This window comes from Coloeus monedula, assembly GCF_965178545.1.
Source record: "Coloeus monedula genome assembly, chromosome: 7".
Taxonomy (NCBI): domain Eukaryota; kingdom Metazoa; phylum Chordata; class Aves; order Passeriformes; family Corvidae; genus Coloeus; species Coloeus monedula.
Window position 1 is genome coordinate 34,061,297 of NC_138787.1, and position 20,691 is coordinate 34,081,987.

A 20,691-nucleotide genomic window follows, 5' to 3' on the forward strand; every position below is an offset into this window, starting at 1 on the left:
TTTTTTATGAATGAAACCAGTTAAATTAGTGCAAATGCAATGTCACATCTTTGGGGACCAAGGTCTGGAATCTCTCCAATAGCAAGAACAGTATTTAATTACCTTAACCTGTGACTAAATGGGTGATTGCAGTACTCTGCATGGGAGTTAATTAATGTGCATACCCTGCATAAATCATATTCATTATGCACTGTCATTATGTAATGATAGTCTACCTATTCTTGATATGTTAAGATTTTAAAGAGGGATATATATAATCTTCCCTCCATCTTCCTTTACATTTCATTAACAAAGCTAATGTAAAATTCTAATTGCAGTCAGACGAGAACATTCTTAATACTCCTCCACCAATTACTGCAGGAATAAAAAATCTAAGTTGAACACCCAAACTCCATGAGCTTTACACAGTGATTTAAACCATGAGGTAAAACACTGTACCTCGATTGTTACAGACAGAAAAATATGAAGTCAAAGATAGCTAATTACATGAGAAGTCTTTGAGGTTAAATTTCCTCTGCACATGCAGGATCTTAAAGATGATGTACATTTTGGAAGATCAGGCAAGTAATTTGTGACTGTGCTGCATTACATCTGTATATTTCATCAGTATTCTGTTGGGTCTAGTTATAAAATTACAACTGCTATAAAATTGGCACTGAAGGTGTAAAAGAACTCATTGTGATGTAACATCAGGTGAACAAAACCACTGCAGACTGGTAGTGGCATGTACTGAATAGGAGCAGAACACTTGGAGCTGTCATTTTCATCCGTGATGATCAGAACTTTACCTTTTTGCTCCCTTTGAACCCTGAATCCATAAGCTCAGGCCGCTGCTGAAAATCCATAACTGAGTTTGGAGTGTGCAGTGAGAACAACCTGAACACTGCAGGAGAATCACTCCCATGCTGGAGCTGCTCATCTGGAAGGACACAAGGTCCGTCACTTTCTTGTGCATTTCTCAAGTGTCTACATGGTGATACTGCCAGCAGACAGGAATTTTCTAAGAACTAGTTGTGCATTCTAAACCTTTCCTCCTTTTCTCCCTTTCCACATCCTCCTCCAAGTATGCTGTTCGGCAATTTGCTTACATTAAGAAAGGAATCCTTACTTCTATCATTTTTTTAATCTTTTTTACACTTCGTTGTTTTAAGTATAGAGGTATCCAGACTCAGATTAGATATTTTAACTATCTTATGAAATAGAAACCCAGTTAAATGGTGGTCAGGCATTGGGATAGGTCTTCCAGGGAGGTGGTGGAGTCAGCATCCCTGGAGGTGTTCAAGGGACATTTGGATCTGGCACTGGGCGATGGGGTTTAGTGGTTTCTAGCGGTTACGGTGGCGGTGCTGGGCTGACGGTCGGACTGCATGACCTCAGAGGTCCCTTGCAGCCTCCACGGCTCCATGACTCCACGGCTCCACGAGTCCACCCCTCAGGAGCCCACAGCCGCCGCCGCCATGGCCACACCCCCACCTCCCCTGCAGGCCACGTGACCCCACCCGGCGCGCGGCCGCCCCGCCGCGAGACTCTATGGCGGAGGGCGCGCGCGGGCCCGGGAGCTCTCGCGAGAGCCGCGATGGAGGCGGCGGGAGGAGGTGCCGGAGGAGGAGGAGGTGTCATGGCGGCGGCGGGCGCGGGCTCCGCGGGGTCCGCGGCGCGGGGCGGCGGCGGCTCCTCGGCCGCGTCGCGCTGGTTCTTCAGCCGCGAGCAGCTGGAGAACACGCCCTCTCGGCGCTGCGGCGTGGAGGCCGACAAGGAGCTCTCGTACCGGCAGCAGGCGGCCAACCTCATCCAAGACATGGGCCAGCGCCTCAACGTGTATCCGAGAGGGGCCGGCGGGGCCGGGCGGGACGGGCATGAGGGCGGCGGGGGCCGCGTGTGGAGGGGCGGCGGGAGATCCTTTCCCCCGTGTGGGAACGCTCCCCGGGACCCCTCCCGCTCCTCCGCAGCCGGCGCTCCCGCGGGATGGAGCCGTGGCCTGGAGGCACAGAATGGGAGGAGGAGCCTGGCGAAGCCCCCGCGCCGCGCTCTTTGTCGGCGGGTGAGGGACTCGGGTTCCCACCTGCCCTTTCAGCCGCGTTTGTGTCCGTAGCTGCGGCTTGGGGCACTTCTAAAGAAAATCCCAGTTCCCCGCAGACCCGTTTTTCCCGAAACGGGCAACTCCTCTTTAGTCATTCTTTAATGTGATTTTTTTTAAAGGGAAAAAAAAAAAATAGGTCAGAGCAAGGCCAAACCCTCAAATCCCCTACTGAAATAGTTGAATTGGAACAAAACAAAAGCACTTGAGAGAATGTTACACTGTATGTCGCCCATTGAGGAGTTTTCATTCCGTGGGTGACTGTGGGGAGCCTGGCGTAGGAATCTCCACATGGTCTGCGAAACAGATGGGAACGATACGTGTTAATATCAGTTAAGGATGTGTTAATATCAGCTAAGTTCTGAAGTGTCACGTCCCTAATCCATTTTCGGCTGAAGATGGGATGTGTAGAGCAGTGATTGATGTGGAAAGCGCATTGCTTTCAGTTCTTGTAGGCAATTTTCTTAATATGTAGTGTTTCCTTCATTTAATCTTCCAGATCTCAGCTTACCATAAATACTGCAATTGTTTACATGCACAGGTTTTATATGCATCATTCCTTCACAAAATTTAATCGAAATGTAAGTATGATTTTATGTGTGGTAATAATATGCCCATAATTTTGTCACTTCTGGCTGAGAAGTGTTACATGCAGCAATGTGAAGTGCGATTTGTTTTTAGGAATTCTAGCTTCTTATCAGTGGTTTAGAAGCTTTAATGATACTTGTTTTCAACTTTGGATTACTTTAACTAGAGGCAATTAGATTTTGTCTTCTGCCATAGAAATAAATAAATAGGCACCATGAGCAAGCACATCTCAGATGTGTGAGGAATACATTTAGATGTTTCAAATGTGGCTGGTGCTTATGTGCTGTAGTTTGAAAGGCTAATGTGTAGGAACACACATTTTTCTTGGTGAAGTCAGTGGAAGTTCTGGCATGGTGTGTCTGACAGTGATAGTGTGGTTATGTGTGTTTCCATATGGATTATGTAGCTGTTCCTGAAGCAGTGTAAATTTTCTAGCTAGTCTAGTCTTAAGTGGTGTGGTAAGTCATATGAGACAAGAAAAATTTTTCCATCTGATGAGGTAAATCTTGTTTTACCTAATAACCTGATCATGCTGACTCTGAACACGGAATGTGTTGTTAAGAACAGAAATTTTCAGTAAAAATGCTAGCTGTTATTGAGGAATATTGGAACAGGTATGGAGCTGGAGATAACAACATGGAAATGTCAGTTTGTTTGTTTTTTATGTCCACTACTGGATGCAATAGGTGGGAAAATAATAACATAATAGTCTAGGTATTCTTGGGGTTTGCTTGTTTGTTTTAAGCAAGAGCAGTTAATAGTGATGGTAGTTTGTCACTAAATGTTAAGGATGGGTTTTCTTAGATCTTTTAATGACAAACAGATTGAGACTGTGACAGATGTTAAGTCTAGGCCAGAGTAGACCTTGATCTACCAAGGGGTAGAATCTTGCAAACCTTGCACTGCATTTGGGGGAGGTGTACAGTGGGGTACAGGGAGAGCCAACTCTTCTTTCTGTCACGAGTTTGTTTATTATTGTTGGCTAAGCAAATGGGCATCTTATTTGGTGCCTATTTGGCTGGAAATATGTACTTGTTTGTAGGTATATTTCAGAAGTGTATTTTATTATTTTTTGTGCAAAACCTGAGATAAACTTCCAGCAGCTTGTTACCAAAACTGCAGTGTTCATCCATACAAGTTCCTCTTTCTCCCCTCCTGCTGCTATTCTGCCCATGTAGCAGTAATCTGTAGCTGGTGGAAGAGGAGCTGGTGAGGCATCCAAAGTGTTCTGGGACTGTGGATGGGTTGTGGGCTTGATAAACTAGAGCTGCTTGGAATGGAGAGATGGCTCAGTGTAGAGCTGCTGTATTTATATATAGACCCACATACCTGTTATATCACCTGCTGGAGTACTGTTTGTACTGTCAGCTGTAATCTAGGCTAGGTTTAGGCAGCAAGAAGCTTCAGCTGCTGTGTTTGGGTTTTCACTGGATACTGGCAAATGACAGTCACTTGGAACTGGCAGCACAGTAGTGTTTGAATGTATATTGCTCTTTATATGAAAACTATGGCTTAAGTTATGAATCTTAAAATTCACAAGTTAGCTATGTAAGGGCAGAATGCCATGGACACTGCAGCTCTTACAGGGGAGGGGAGTGTACTGTTTAATTAATTCTCAGGTAATAGTGTTCAAAGTTAAAGGCAAGTCCACTGCAGGTTGTACCTCAGTAATACTGATTTTTGCTGAATTCCTTAACGAGTGTAAGGCCAGAGATTGGCTTTGTATGTGGGCTCACGGGCAAGAGCATTTTCTTATTACAGTTCTGTAGGGTAAAGAGGGTCTCAGTGAATGGACTTTTAAAATACCATCCATTAGGTTCTCTGTAGAGAAAGCAAAAGCAGTGAACTCTAGTAAATACTTAATATCAAATCTCCAGAGTGCTTGGCAAGCTAAAAAATGTAGCAGTATTCATCACTGCAAGAAGAAAGTGACCCTTAGAAATGAATAGTAGAGGCAGTCTTAAAGCTAAGACCTAGATAAGCTGTCCTACAGCATATGCTATATCTCTAATATCTCTAATATTTCTTTGTTGTGTGCACGTGGTGCTGTTTATCCATGGCAGGAAGGAATCTGAAGGCTGGGGCTAGAAAATTAGATGGCCATTAATCAGAATGCCTTACAATCTTCAGCTGAAAAAATGTGGCCTGTGTTGTCTTGTTTTATTGGTAGATTAATGTTTTTAGTCTGGTAATAAGCACTTGCACATTTATGATCATGTATAACTGCCAGGTTATACAAATATACATGTATGTCATGTATGTCACATGCGCTTAATTGTTAATAAACAGGGCTTCTAGTGGAAGCTCAGTTGCTGAATAGATGTTGCCTTAATTTTTTTTTTTTCTTAAGTAAAAGTTGCTGCTAAACAGTTTTATAGGCTTTCAGGAGTTTGAGTTATCTGTGAGTAGGGAACAGAATTCCCAACAGTATCTTCAATCTGTAGAGCCACGGGGGTGGCATGTACCAGTTCATGTAGTCTTGGTTCGTTGGGAATATATTACACATACTACCCAAGTGGCCAAATACCTTTTTTGGTGGAGTTACTGTGAGCTAGCAAGTCACTCATGAGTTGCTCTGGATTACCTGCAGAGTACATACGTTTAGGTACAAAGAAGAAAGTATTGAGGTTTTGATGTTGCAGTCAAGGCAGGTTAAGTCCTTGCAAGGTTGCAGTGCCCCAGTGAGGATGGAAACTTGCTTCACCAATTCTGGGAAGCAGAGTTGGATGCCCTGACTACTAATTTCCCTGGCTGTGCAAATGACTGGAGCTACTGTGGTTCTCCTCAGTACAAATTATTCTTTCTACGTTGCTGACCAGGGCATGGGAACTTTGGGTTGCTGAGTATAAAATTAGTCTGTGCTAATATTGGGATGGGGAGGGAGCTTGCTGGCTTTTTATAGGCAGTACTAGCCTCACTATTACACTTTAAAATATCTTCCAAATTAAAATTCTTCTGCAAATACTGTTTCTATAGTACTTGGTGTGTTACATTGTTACATAGCAAATAGTTCTTTAAGGTGCTTACTCTTCAGTACACTCTGATTCGAAGAACAGAAAGGGGGAAAAATCCTTCATATGCTGGCAATGAGAGGTAAGGCATCCAAATGGTAGCTGTAGTTTTTAAATAGAATCCGTAGAAACGCCATGTGGAATACCAAACAACCAGTTGAAAATAGACATGATGATATCAAGGGGTTTTTGTTACATGCAGTGGAACTTAGTGAAGAACCTAAAGAACCTGCATGAGGAATTTTTTTCCTTCTAGTGCAAGGTAGGTGAGTTGTGTGGAGGGTATTTTGTTTTCAGTCCTTCTGCATTCCCTTCCTTATGCCTTGTCCAAATCACAGTATTAAACAGTTGACTTTGCAGTTTTGCGAAGTTCTTAAAACTTTCATAATACGCTTCAAGCTCTAGTGAGGCTGTTTTGGGTACTTCAGTTCTGGTTTTAATATTGCAATTTAACATATTTGCTGCTTTTATGCAATGTGAGCTCCTGGTTATAATAAGAAAAAATTCCCCATAGCTCTTTGTGTTCAAACTTGAAAACCCTCTCATAGACTGGAAGCACTTAATGTCTTAGCCTAAACTGTATCAAATCTAAAAACATACTAATATTGGCATTAGAAGAGAGGGAGATCTCAGAAAACTACGTGCATGCTGCCTATGTGTTCTGAGATTTTTCTGAATGCCTTTGTCTTTACACTGTCTTGCACTTTTTAAGTGAAAAAGGACTTGTACCACATTTCCCAGTGAAACTTGCTGTGTAATGTTTTTGGATTGTGTTAACAGGGCTCTTATGTTTTGGGGGTTTTTTTTGTATTTCCATAGGACTTGGTTTCTGAGCTTCTCAGCTAGTAATAAAGTGGGGTTTAATGTCATGTATCACAGGTGTTCTGAAGATTTCTCAAAGTCTTTAAGACTATTTTGGATGCATAGTATGTAATTGCTCTAAATTATTTTGGTTGATATCAAATTAAGATATATATAGGAAGCTTATTGCTTTGTCACGTATGTTTCTTTAATTTTGCTTTTTTGTTCTACTTTGCTTGGGTTTTTTGCCATTTTTGGTAATTGGAAATGAATGAAAGCATTTGAGTAACTTTGCCAGTTATACACTTAGCAGGGTATGTTCACTGAAGACTACATGTGTGCCAAGTCTGGAATTTTACTAGGATGTCTATTTTTCTGAATCAATACCAAGGGAGCTAAAAATACTGACCTACTCTAAACTGGGAGGGAGAACCCTTGTCCTAGATGGAAGGACCTGAAGTTCTTTGGCCAGAAGCCAGCACTTCTTTTTGAAGGAAACAGTTAATTGGGCTGGACATAGATTTCTGATGAACCAGAGTTAAATGACAGTTAATCAGCTTGACTTAATCAGCTTCCACAACTGTGTTTCGTGTAAGGTGTTGGGAGATCAGGAGTTGTGTGGAGACTTCTTGACCAGGTCTGATCTGTTTCAGTAAATGAGAAGATATCCTGAAGTCAGCCTGATGGTGCTTTTTTGGAAAGAAGTAGAACTTTGGTGCAGTCAGACAGAGAGTAACAGTGAGTGAGAATTTGCTGATGATTTAATTGTGTGGTCATTGGTGCCTTGGTTCAAAGAAAGCCTCTGTGGAATGGAAATGTTTTCAGCCATAGCAGCTGTTGGAAATTGAGTTCTGTAAAATACCCTTATATGATGTGTGTGTTGGGTTATACATGTGTGTGCTGCCTGACATCTTCGGTGTTTTCTGCCACTTCAGAGTTGTTGATACTCTCACTTTCTGAGCTCCAGGAAGTCTTTCCATTACATTTACTATTTAAAAGTTTTATCTCCCAGTATGAGACATTTCAAGTCGTATGTCCCTGGCAAAGGAAATTCCTTCCAGAATTTCCAGTTGTTACATCAAGCTGTGGGTACAGGAACTTCTACAGAATCATCAGAAGTATTAAATGACGTGCTAATACGGCCTTGTTCAGCAACACTTCACTTTGGGTTTTTATTTCATTTGTTCATCAGGCTTAGGTTACAAGATTCTTAAAAAGAAAATGGGATTTTGTCTCCCTTGTAAAAGAATTTGCTCCCCTTGACTTGTTTTGGGTAGTTGGTTTTTTAGATTGAGGTTTTTGCTAGATTTCTCATGGCACACTTCTACTCATCAAAGGGTATTGCTTTCCCAGGGTGTCAGTTTTCAAGTCTGCCAACTTTAAAGTTTTACTTAAGATCCAAGTAGACATTTTGAAGTGATTTAAGGATGCAAAAAGTACTCCTTCAGTACATTTGAAATTTAATCCCTTAAATGTTTAATTCTTATTAGTTTGTTGCAGTTTTGCATATATTGCAAATTTTTATACCAAGTGTTTTATTTTTGCCTAAGAAAGGGCTGCTAACTGACAAAAAAAAAGCAAACCTGACTTTAGGGGGCTATGCCTCCTGTTTAGTCTAGTTCTGTTTGGGCATTGAAAGGGAAATCTAATACTTGCACTATTTGCACCATGCATTAATTAAGTACTCAGCAAGCATGTATTTCAGTCTCTGAGTAAATACTTTATGCTGGCTTAATTTTAACCATTTTAATCAGATTATGTCTAGATGATTTCTAGTGCCATTTTAATTCCTGGTTAACATGGGCAGTTTTTGCATGCAAAGAGGACCTAATTCATCAGTGATTTGTTGTTTGCTGTGTTCTGTCTGCACACATCAGTCATTCTAGCTGACAAAAGGCAACAAAATTCTAATTCACAGCTAACTCTTAGGTGATACCAAACTGCCACCTTATGACACATAGAGCTTTATATAAATTTTCATCTTTAAATGTAATATGTAGCCTTTACTAACATTTGATATAAATGGTGTTTTACAAATCCTTATGCTTTGTTCTCCAGATACTGCTGGGCTTATAGTAAAGTTTCTAAGAATATATATGTATATATAGGGTAAAGTTTCTTTTACTTATAGAGCCTATGTTTATATAACAAGCTGTTTTTATTAAAGTTCTCTGCGAAGTTTCTCACTCTTTGGGAGAATCAAATGCTAGCAGAACTTGTGATCAGCTGTTTTACTGAAAAGATGGTGTAGTGACTCGCTCTGTGCAAGAAATTGGATGAACCTTCTCACAAAGTATATTTAACTTGAAACAGCCTGTTCTACTGTGACTAAGTCTTCTGGGCCAAAATATTTTTTTTTTATGTTGAACTAGAATTAGTTTGACCTCAGACATTTTACTCACAAATGTAATTTAACATTATGCTGCTCTTTCCCTGTGCTGCTGAGAGGATTGCATCAGTTAGAAAATAAAACATGACTAGTTACATTTTTGTTGCTTCACATGACTTCAAAACTGAAAAAAAAGCCACAAATCCAACTTTTTAAACCTTTTCTGTGCTAGTTTAGACTCCATAAAAATTTGAGTCCTGCTTGTAAAAAGTTTAAAAGTACACATGTTTTTCTTCTTCAGATAATGTCTCCCACGGCATTGTTTTTGGCTGCAAAAGTGGAAGAACAGCCACGGAAACTTGAACATGTTATTAAAGTAGCAAATGCCTGTCTTCATCCTCAAGAGCCACAACTGGATACAAAGAGTGATGTAGGTGGAAGTTATGGTTTCAAAGATACATGGCTTGAAAGATGACATTTCATCTAATGATTTGTTACACTGTCTTACTGGGTTTTTGCTGTCTGCAGCCTAGAAAAAAGCCTTTGTTTTTACGCCATTTAAATCTTTCTGTTGCTTAATGTAATTTCTTAGACTCACTTATTTGTTATGAAACTTGAAGAGATTGCTCCATCTTGAAATTCTTATAGCACCCACCTGACTTCCCAAAAATGCTTTGCTGCAATAGATTGTGTGAGATCCAGACTAAGTTAATCTTCCTGTGAGTGACAGGCAGCTGTAACTGAATTTTGTAGCAATGCTTGTATTGGAGGAAGATAGTAACCCCACTGTGAAGTGTTAAGAATTGTCAGTGCTCACTGGCTTGCGTACTGGTCTTGTGTTGCCAGTGCTGGTGTCAAAGAGGCAGTGTGTGAATAAAGTTCTGAGGCAATTGATTTCTGTGTCTTCACCTGTCTGCTTGTTTGTTTCAGGCATACCTTCAACAAGCCCAAGAGCTGGTTATACTTGAAACAATAATGCTTCAGACTTTAGGTATGTATTTCTAAATACCTGCTGTGCAGCCAACTTGACATGAAGAGGTAGTGGGACCCAAGTAACTGGATTTTTGATGTGCTATTGGTACACTAGAATTTAACTGTTTCCATGTATAACTTCTGACCTGTGAACTTAGTTTCGTGTTAGCAGTTCTGCTGTGTTCACTGTGGAGAAAAAAGGTGTGTCTGTACTTGTGAAAGAGATGTTTCTGACAGTTTGAGTTCGAAATGTGTAGGCTTCCAAACTGATTTTGCTCTGAGTAGTAATTACATTGACATTTCTTCCATAAGGTAACATGGTGTAGTAGGCTGGCTCTGTGTGTCGTGAAGCAGTTGGAAAGAGCTTTGTACCAAATGCCTTTCTGTAGAAAAACATTACATAATTGAGCAGGTGTGAGTCTGAACAACACAAGTTGTATGTAACCATTTAATGGATTCAGATGATTCCAAAATTTGAAGTGGAATGTTCTGTCAAGAAACTCTTCTGGCTTTAAAATACTGTGGAGACAATTACAGCCAGCAGGCCTGAGAACAGTGACTTGCTCAGATATTCTTAAATACCACTTGGGGTATATTGTTAAAAAAAAAAAGCTCACAGTAGTGACCTAATTCTTAAAACAATGTCATAAGCCAAGAAAGGTTTCTTAAGTCACTGATCTACAAATTGACTTAATTTGTATTTTCATACATGCAGCATGTTTAAGTGCTAGAAATCAATTAGTAGAAGTACACATGCACACACACATTTCAGTGTGTTTGCAGTACAGTTTTTACTGACTTATTAACTCGCTAGAAATTGTTCAGATATATTCAGCTTTTAAAAATAAGTAATTTCCCAGGTTATGTATGTACAGGATTTGAGATTACTGGAGGAATATTTTAATAATGGATCACAGAGTGGGTTTACCATCTGCCATTCAGAAGTATGGAAAGGTAAAGAACAAAAGGCAGTTAAATAGTGTTACTTATTCTGCGGTGCAAAGGTTTAGCAAGTATTTTAGGTCTGTGGGGAAACATAAGGGGTTTGCTTTTTATTTTACAGATGCAAATGTGTAATTCTGAAATGTATTTGTAACTCTTCAGGTTTTGAGATTACCATTGAACATCCACACACAGATGTTGTGAAATGTACACAATTAGTGAGAGGTCAGTGACTTTTAACCACTTCTGTAAGTCCTTTTTTACCTTTCTAGTAAAATTTTAAAGTAATGTTCTTTGTCTAATATGATCTTTACCAACGATGTTATCTAAGGAGTGTGTTTAAAATTAATTATTAAAACCTTGACCTTAACCTTTAGAGATTCATAAAGAGTCCAGTCCTCTGTCCTTCATAATTTTTTTGTTTTCTTGTTAGCTTTAATTTAATAATACCTGTTCCATGTGTTCTGGAATGGCAGAAGCAGTCAGCAGTTGCAAACTGATTGGCCAGATACACAGTATCATTCTGAGTTGCTGATTTTCACTCTGAAGTAGTTTTGCCGATTTATGGCTAATGCCAGCTTTTTGTCTTAGCCAATCTTTTCAGGTAATGGACTGAGGGATAAAGAGAGTGCATAGCAAGTCTGCTGTCACATGCAAATAGGTGTGACTAATTGTTTTTCTGGAGCAGTGTGTGCTTACTTGTTTTGGATGGTAGCACAAAAGCCCAAACCTTTAGTTAAATATACCCTGTAACTTGTATGCAGCTCATTAATGTGACTGGCTAGAAACCTGATTTGTTCTTTATATTTTTGTGGCATTTTGGCATGTCTTTAATTCTTAAACTGGTTTCTTTTGGAGCTTTAAAAAGAGATTAAAACACCCTCTTATAAGATGTAGGATGAAAAACATTAGGAATCAGTTGTAAAAGCATCTAAAATAAGCTTTTCACTTTGCGTTTCTTAAGCAATAATTGTTTTGAAATTATTAGACCATGGTTGTTAGTCTTTAGTCATTAGCTGGTTTTGCAGTGAAAAATGCAAAGTTAAGTGCTTCAAAGTTTTTGGTGGTTTTTCTTTTCTCTCTATAAAATATATGAAAGTTAGGTACAGCCTAATCCTGTTAACTAGATTTGTTTTGTAGTAATACTGGAATTAATGGTGTTCTTTCAAGGAAGAGTGTCTCTTATTTGCTGTAGCTTACTGGTGTAGTGTCTTCAGACACTGAGTGGGACTGCTGCTGTAAATTATTTGCATATAAAGTAGTTTTATTGCTATTCTTGCTGTAAGGTAATGATTCTCTGCTTTCTGCCCAGATTTGGTTGTGACTTGGTGCATGAGTCCAGTTGCACCTGAAGTCTCAGGAGTCTGCACCAGCAGCTCTGTAGGGCTTTGCTTTGGGTTTTCTTAGCTGTTGCTCACTGTGAATGTGAACACGTTTTACTGTCTTGGGGAGCCCCTGTACTTCTGCTTGGTGTTTGGGGCTGTGGGGAGGGGTGGGGGCAATGTTGTATTGCCTCAGGATTTCCACATCAATGTGTGTCACTCAAGCCTATAGGCACACTGCTACACAAACTGGATTTCCTTTAGTCAAGGGTAGATACCAGTCTAAGGCAGTTCAGCTTTTCCCTTTGTGTTTTGTGTGCTAATTTTTTGTACTGACAAAATTCATACTTTGAAGATACTGTGAATTTTTAAATTTGACATCTTAAAACTAATATTTAATGCCAGCAGACTTGAAAAAATACTTAGAAGTCTAAAGTGATATCAAGTCTTGAAATCTGAAGACTTCAGTGAGGGCTGAAAATCCATGTAGCTCAAGGACTGGTGCAAAGTGCATGTAATGTCTCTGATGTTTGAAAACTGCTCATTCAAGGAGGTGTGCTCCTTAGTGTGTGTGCATGCAAGTGGAATCCTTGGGAGCACGTGTCCCTAGGAATGGTGTAGACTGTGAACACATGATTTGAGTATCTTATATTAAAATAAGAAAAAGGAAACTAATTAACTAATTCATTTAAAACATCAGGCATGACACCTGAAGTCATGCGTGCAAGTCAAGCAAGGACAGAATAATTGCCGTGGAACATTGGTTTTATGTATTGAGAGGACAAAGATACGGGCCTGTGGGCACAGTGATTATCTTCAAAGACACAGTGGTGGGAGTTTAGTTCTCTATCCCTGAACATTTATTTATTTATTGGACAGTGTGGGTTTTCAGTGTCAGTAGATGCAACACTCAGATATCTGAGTCCTGAAGCTTTCAAAATACACCTAAGATTTCTCAGTGTTAAACCTTTACTGCTAAAGGGATTGACTGAGAAGTTAAAGAAATCCAAGGTTACTTCATCCAGTTCTTGTAACGTCGTCTTGGACAAAAAGCACCATTTCAGAAGGCAGAGATACCTTTCTTGATTAGGATGATTAACTTTACCAAGACTGGTAGGATTAAAACCTCCAGCTGTGTGTTTGGGGAGAAGAGGAAGGCAGGAATGTAATGTCTGACTGTATCAAAAAAGAGGCTGCAAAGTTAGCTGAGGTCTGTGAGTGTACTTCAGAATTTGGCTTAGGGTTTGTGCACTGCATTGTCATATGGTGAGAAAGGGCCCTTTTGCTGGCTAAACTGCAGTGCCTCAGAGGATGGCTGATTTTCTCCATCACTTTGCTGTCCTGCATCCAGGGTAATGTGTTTTATGCAGTCACTGTTACCTGTTAATAAGCTGTAAGCTATCTGCTTTAAAAACAAAATGAAAAAAATAAAAATAACACCCAGGTTGTGTTGATGATGCCCAAAAAATTCAGCCAAGTCATTTGTCAGAAGACTGTCTAGTCTGGCAATGGCACAGCAGAATCAATTACTGGAAGCTGAAGATGAACTAGTAAGTGGGAATTGGTGCAAATAAATATAATTGCTTCAACATACAACTAAAGAAAAAATGAATTCTTCTCTAAGATTGAAAGCCTTTTTGAAGGTATTATTAGACAACACAGATCCTTGCAGAGAAGGGGTGACTGGATGGATACATAATGACTCATGATGTTCAGGCATACAATATCTAGTTATTCCTTCTGGTGTTCAGAGGCTTATGGGTTAATGAAATTGTTCCATCTTTGCAGTTTGGTCAGTATAGCAGACAAGGAAAATGGTGTGGGCTTAGTATTTTTTCTGCACCATTCTTCCTCAGTGTCAAGAGACTGAGAAGAGGAGACAGGACCATCATTCCTTAGGATCCCACAGGTCCAAGGAATCTGAAGGCAGTGGATATGTGAGGGCCTGTCAGCAAGCTTCAGTGCCCATTCCAAGAATGCTCCAGGAGTGAAGAGAAGAAAGGAAAAAAAGAAAAGGGGGGGGAAACCCCACCAAAATACCAAAAACTGTTCTGATGTCACACTGCCTTGCTGCCCTCAACACTATTTGAATGATCAGCAGTGAAACTGCCCTGGTGCCAAGACCATGGCATGATCCTCTTATGCTCTGGTGCAAAATTGGTCTGTTCTCAGCCTGCTTCTGGTGAAACTTGGAATCTGTATCCTCATCTCCATCTTGGGAAGGCTTCAACCACTCCTTTCTCTGTACTGGAACACAACGTTTTGGAACGGGAGATGGGATCTCAAGATTTCTAGGATTGTTCTCGCTACTCTGCAGGTTATCAGGTATCTCGAACACCCATGATCCTTACTAATCTTTTGTGGAAATTGCACTGTCAAATCCTTCAAATATCCCATAGTATCTGTGTGCACAGGTGCTATTGTTTAAATCAGGCTGAGAAAGACAAAGTCAGCAGAAGAGGAAGTGAAAATGCATCAGCTTTTTCAGAGGGTGTTCTCATGAGGAAAATTTAAATCTTAGTGGTGTGGAAAGATGTGAAACACCAGCTGCACTCCAGCACTGCTACAGGTGGCCTTCCCATTCTGAACTTTGACCTCAGGCTTTTCTGGGCCTGTTCCCAAGCCTTAAACACTTTCAAGAAAGTAAAGCCACCAGGACTGCTCAGACCTGAATTCCTACACCATGGCCTCCTCCAGCCCTTTCCAGATACAACAGGCACCCACCAGCATCCCTCTGTTCAGAGCCTGGGGCTTTTTGCTTTTGCCGGAAGGACTTCAGCAAGCTTCTCACTTCTGATGCTGACTGGCTTATCTGCAGTCTCCTCTTTCTGGGGAATGCTCACACGTTGTCAGGGTCCAGGCATAGCCAGTACCAGCTCCTAATGGGACTTGGCAGTCACGTTTTCATGAGCATCCCAAGATCCAAGATAAGCTGTGTTGAAGAAAAGACTCAGGTATCTTGGAATTGCAAGTGGTTGAATTGTGTGGCTATGCCCAATAAAAAGCATTTTGGCTTCCAGCTGGCATTTTCTTGCAGACAGCCTTTTGGAAGGTGTGTCAGACAGCAAGTCCTGTTTCAAAATATTGATTGCTATTTCACTAATCCCTGTCTTATGGCTGCTTCTGCAGCAAGTGAGACAGGATGGATGTTTTAAATCTCTCCTGAATGCTAAAATTTTAAACTGGTCATTCATGGCTGGTGTCGTAGCCATTGGTCCTGCAGCTTGTGAGTTATAAGAGCAGCTCTGCTGGCTTGTTTTAGTCTCTGCTTCAAGATGATTTATATTTGGAGATGCACTTTCCACTACTATAATGGAAATAAACCACCAAAATACAGGAACCAAAATTCATTAGATTTGATTTCACTGATGGATTCTGCTAAACCAAAGCTGCCCTACATAGAAGAGTTTGGGACGGATATTTTCAGTTGTGCCTTGTGTTATCAAGGGCTTTAGTTGTGAGCTGACATTTCTTGCTGGTTTTGGCAATGATTATTATTTAGCTGTAAATAAGTAGAAACAGAATCACACTACTTGTAGTATAGGTAAGGCATTTAACACAGTAATTTTTGATTGAGGCTAAAGTGTGTGTTTCAAGATGTGATTCTTTTCTTCCAGGTATGTGTTTTGATTTACTCAACTTTCAAGCTGATGTTAAATAGAAGTTTTCTGGCATCTGCTTTTCTTCCTTGTTCAAAAGGGACATTTCAGTGAGAGTAGAGATGCTTCTTGGTCTCGCTCCCTTAATTCAAACATGTAACTTTACAGAGTATATAAATCATTGAAGATCCTTTAGGCATTGCTTTGATGAAAAATGAAGAGCAAGACATCAATTTCAGTCTTACTCAACCATTGTGTGTTATTTGTTATGACAGTCTCATTTCACTCTTTTTTTTTTTTTTTAATTCCACCTTACATTTTTTTAGATGGGAGGGAGAGGTTGAACTACATGGGTTTTGGCATGCAATTACTATTCCAGTGTGCAAACTAAATATTATAGTATAATACATTGTCAGTTCACCTTCTGATTATTATGGATTAGTAGAATTCGTATTTAGGAACAGATCCTGGTACTTTGCTACTTCCACATTCTTCTCAGATTATGGCACTGCCTGGCTGTGTCGCAGAAAGATAAATCTGAATTTTATTCCTTGGCAATCATTAGAAGTTGACTTAAATCATGTTTTAATATGCTTTTTAAAAATTAAATTTTAAACGCCACTGTAGTATTTCTCAAACTTTATAGAAATAGTTTATTAAAATAAAAGTTTAACAAGTATTCCCTTTGACGTAAAATTCAACACTACGCTTTCTGCAGGTAGCACTGATTTCAAGTGATAGTGTCAAAGTAAGAATTCAATGAAGGCTGCATTCAATCTGCGGTTAAACCCCTTGTGCCCAGCTATTCCATTAAATGCATGTTACAGTAAGTTCTCTTACCTGAGTGAGGAGAATTGGGGTGTCACTCCAGGGGGTCAGCATTCTGTGCCTGTAACAGCCTAAGTCAGTTTTTCATTTCTGGCATGTTGCAGTCCTGTGGTTTGTTTTGGTATTTTTTTTCTGACTAACTCAAATGAATTTGTCTGTTTCCTATCGAAGCTTTGCCATAGGTTTAACAAATGTGGAACAAAATGTTACGACTACAGTGCTCTTAATTGGAAGGAGCAGAAAACTCTGAATTTTTTTCCCATGTAGCATGGGGGCTTGCTGTGTTACAGGGCTTTGGGAAAGAGATGTGGCTGTTTGCGGGGAGGTGGGAGGGTGTCCTGCCATGCTCCTCACCAAGAGCAGGACAAGTGCTGTGCTGTGAATTGGCTGGGACTGACTGCCTGCTGCTCTCCCAGGTTAAGGCAGGGATCCCCTGCAGGTGAGGGTGGGGAAGCAGCGCTTCCCAGAGGAGAGTGCTCACCTGTGAGGTGTTGGAGGGGTACATCAGCAGAGGGGAACTGTCCTGTGGGCTGTACAGGGGGAGGGAGGGGCACTGATGGGAGTGACAGGTCCAGCTCCAGTGCTGAGTGTAACAGCCTCTTCTGAGTCTCAGAAAAGATTATTTTTAAGGCTAGTTAGCTGAAGTCAGACCATTTCTTTAGAAATACCCAGAAGTGATTTTGGAAGGTAAAACTGCTTGAATTCTGGAATGAACCTGACAAGTTAGTGCAGCTCTTTAATCTCTCTGTTTTTCTTTTCTTACAGCAAGCAAGGATTTGGCACAGACATCCTATTTCATGGCTACCAACAGGTTGTTATCCTGAACCTCTTTGTTGCACTGTTGTAGCACACTATAGCTTCCTTTACTGCAGGGCCCCCTGATGTGTCTTACCCTTGTTGCAGCGGGGGACTGGGCCACCTCCAGTGGTGGTACCTCCCCGCCTGCAGTGCGGTGTATTGGACAAGGGCCTGACGGCACAAAGGGCTTAAATGCACAATGAGAAGTGTAGTGGTGCTTTCTGATGACTTTTTCTCGATTGTGAGTGCATAAGTCTAAAACTGGTAGCCTGAATAGCAGCTAAAGATTACAAAGAGATAAACTTAACCTAGAAATCCGAGCATCTTGGTAAGTACAAAACTATTTTTAGTTTACACTTGTAGTTAATGGCAGTTTTCTCTTAACTTTAAGTATATTGATCCAGTCTTAACTTATAAAATTCTAGTGGGCCTAAGATATTTTCAAATAGCTGATTTTTCTTTGTAGATAGACTAGTACTCACACAATGTTATTTCTTTTAGAGACAGCTCTTTAATCTTAATATATAGTCTTAAAACTTAAGTACTTAGATAAATTTATAGTTCTGGGATTTCAGATGGGTGTTTTATAGACACAGCCTGTAATAGAAAGAATTAAAGAGCAGACTTCAGTCTAGATTTTTTGATTACTTCAATTTGCCTCTTGCAAAACTACTTCACCTTTATTTAAGAGGATTACATTTTGTGTAGATACTGTTTTTAAACAGTATCTTCTGGTTATTAGAACTGTTCAAAATAAATAAATAAATCCTGGTGGTTCCTTGATGGGAAAGATTCTGTACTTAAAAAGCTGTTAAGAGAAGTTATGCTAGCGCAGTGAAAGTGAAGCAATGTGTTTGTGGTGCTGGAAGCTGAAGACAAGGTCACAAATGTCACAAATCCGGGCCTGGTGAAAGCAAAGCCCACAAGTAACTGACCTGGCTTCTGTGGAACTGCTGGGGATCTTGATTGTCTCATTCAGAGACTGCACAATCAGCTCTGTGCATTTTACTGCAGAATTTTAATTGACCATATTATACTGCCCTTTTTAGTACTTAAGTACAGTAGAATAACTGCTACATTTATTTACTGTTAATCAGGCTTTTGATAGCAAAACCAAATTAAACTTTTCTACCAGATAAATGCCCTACCCATTGTTTTCTTAGGGCAGTTAAGATATCTTATGAATTTATTCAACAAAATGTTTAATTGCTGTTGATTGAGAAGCTGTCTCATTCTGTATGTTAATGGTTGATTTGTCTGGGTTTTCTGTTTTACATGTTTGATTTCCTTTGGTTCCTCATTACGAAATTTGTGCAACAGCCTTCACCTTACCACATTCTGTCTTCAGTACAAGCCTACAGTGATAGCATGTGTGTGCATTCACTTGGCCTGCAAGTGGTCCAACTGGGAGATTCCAGTATCCACTGATGGAAAACACTGGTGGGAATATGTAGATCCCTCAGTTACTCTAGAACTACTAGATGGTAAGTCATATTCCTTTCTCATTTTGAAATTCAAGAGTTTATTCATGTAAGGATGGGAACATAGTATGTAGTGAGAGCTTTCAGCTGAAATTAAGTCTCACTGACTTCGTGTACTGTATCTTCAGTGAAAGAGAGGGATAGGAGTGGGGAGAACTTCAGAAGACAAACTTGGTTTTGAGACTTTAGTTTCATGCTCTTGGCTGGGGTGTCCACGTACCTTTTGGAGGTGCAGGATAGAATCCTTCTTTTAAATACTTTTCAGAACCGAGAGAGAGATGGAAATCTGTCAGTGCAATTTCATGCAGCCTGATTGGTTCAGGTACCTCAGTGTTGTTTCAGTGACAGTGTTCATAAGGCTGTACGTAAAATTGCTGTGTTTATGAAGGCAGTTCTATGTTAACAGTTTGGTACAGCTTGTGGGATCTCAGACTGTGGTAAAATATTTTTTCTTGTCAAATGGCTTCTTTCCTGAAGAAAGCATACACCTAGAACACCAAATACCTAGAAGTTTATTGTCTTCTAAGATAGTACTTACTACAATGAAGTCTGAATTTAGGGCCCAGATGTGCTGCTGTAGTGGAGTTGGGAGCTCCTGTGGCTTTCAGATCTGTGCGTTGGGCTTTGTTGGTCCTGGAGTGAAACATTTGTTTCAGATTAGTGGTGGTGATCTCCAGCCTTCAGATGGCCCAGCACTGACTCCCTGTACCTGCTGCTTTCCTCTGCTGAGCTGTTCTTAAGGGCAATTTGGGGGTGTTTTTTGAAGTGAGAAATTTAGTAGATGTCATGGGAAGCACAGAACTAGTGTGAGCTTCAAAGTGCAGGCTGAAACATCTCTGTCTTACTGGGCTTCTTTAAGCTGTAGCTGCAGTTCCAAACACCAGACTGCATCCTTCCCCCCTGGTTGTGGGTTTGTGGCTTCGGTAAGCATGCATTGTTTGCATTTGTAGAATCCCACGAGGGAATGCTGTGAGCTTCTTGTAAGCATCACTTAATTCTTCAAGCATTTATGGAGCTGGGGTGTTTAAGAGACTCGGGTAGACCAAAGGGCTGAGGTAGTTTTGCACTTGGGAGCAGCTGAGGTTATGACTTGCTTGTGGAGTTCTGGAGAAGCCAGTTCTTCCACACCTGTAAAATGTGTACATTTGCATTCAAATTCTGACTGTACCCAGTTATTTTTAGCTTATGACTAGAATTGAGTCTCAGTGGAAAGTAATTTTATTTACAGCTGATAAGCATGGGGACCTGTATTTTCCTGTGGGCATACTAATTGCAAGGATCTGTGTTTTATTAACACAGCCAGCTACTCTGTCTGGAACACAAATTATTTAAAACCTGTTGTTTGAAACAGAGTCCTTCCAAAGGTCTGATGCCTGTGGTTTGTACAGAGCTTTTACTTAGTTGTTCCTGAAGTTTGATGGAATGACTGACTTAGACTTAGTGACTTAGAAATTTGTACTTTCAAGGAAGCTTAACTCCATACAGAAAATGTCCAGGCTGAATGGCAAGTATGTTGTTTTAGGAACTGTTGTTTCTATAGTTTTTGGTCTAACAAATCAAGGTTATGCAAGAGTAAAAACAAAATATTATAGTTAAACCTGTTTTTCGGAATGTGTGTAGTGGTCAGAAGTCTGTCCCAGTGAAACACTGTAGACTTTTTTGTTCAACACTTGCCTAACAATTTTTTTATTAAAATATTAAATCAGCTCATGCACAGACTGTAGTAACTACTGCAAAAGCTGTATGACCTTAGACTAAGTTTTACCTGTTTTTAACAGAATCAGATGTAAAAATGGCTTGTCTTTTTCTTATGCAGAGCTAACTCACGAGTTTCTGCAAATACTGGAGAAAACACCTAGCAGGCTCAAGAGAATTAGAAATTGGCGGGTAAGAAATTTTCCTGTAACAGTGTCTAGCGAGAAGAGCTGCACTTCTAGGAGAAT

General features: G+C 40.3%; 1 protein-coding gene across 3 annotated transcripts in view; it reads left to right on the forward strand.

Moving 5' to 3' along the window:
* The first annotated feature begins 1,585 nt into the window (after nt 1-1,585).
* The window catches only part of CCNT2 (cyclin T2), a 22,966-nt gene continuing 3,860 nt past the window's right edge, over nt 1,586-20,691 (forward strand). The window contains exons 1-8 of one of the 3 annotated variants that reach the window (XM_082284621.1): nt 1,586-1,818; nt 2,577-2,658; nt 9,108-9,236; nt 9,737-9,797; nt 10,883-10,945; nt 17,235-17,280; nt 18,588-18,751; nt 20,565-20,635. In XM_082284621.1, coding sequence (XP_082140747.1) covers nt 1,619-1,818; nt 2,577-2,658; nt 9,108-9,236; nt 9,737-9,797; nt 10,883-10,945; nt 17,235-17,280; nt 18,588-18,751; nt 20,565-20,635 — 816 coding nt within the window. In that variant the 5' untranslated portion in view covers nt 1,586-1,618. Of the gene's footprint in view, nt 1,819-2,576; nt 2,659-7,030; nt 7,216-9,107; nt 9,237-9,736; nt 9,798-10,882; nt 10,946-17,234; nt 17,281-18,587; nt 18,752-20,564; nt 20,636-20,691 lie in introns of those variants that run through there. The other 2 variants (XM_082284622.1, XM_082284620.1) reach the window with 2 other exon arrangements.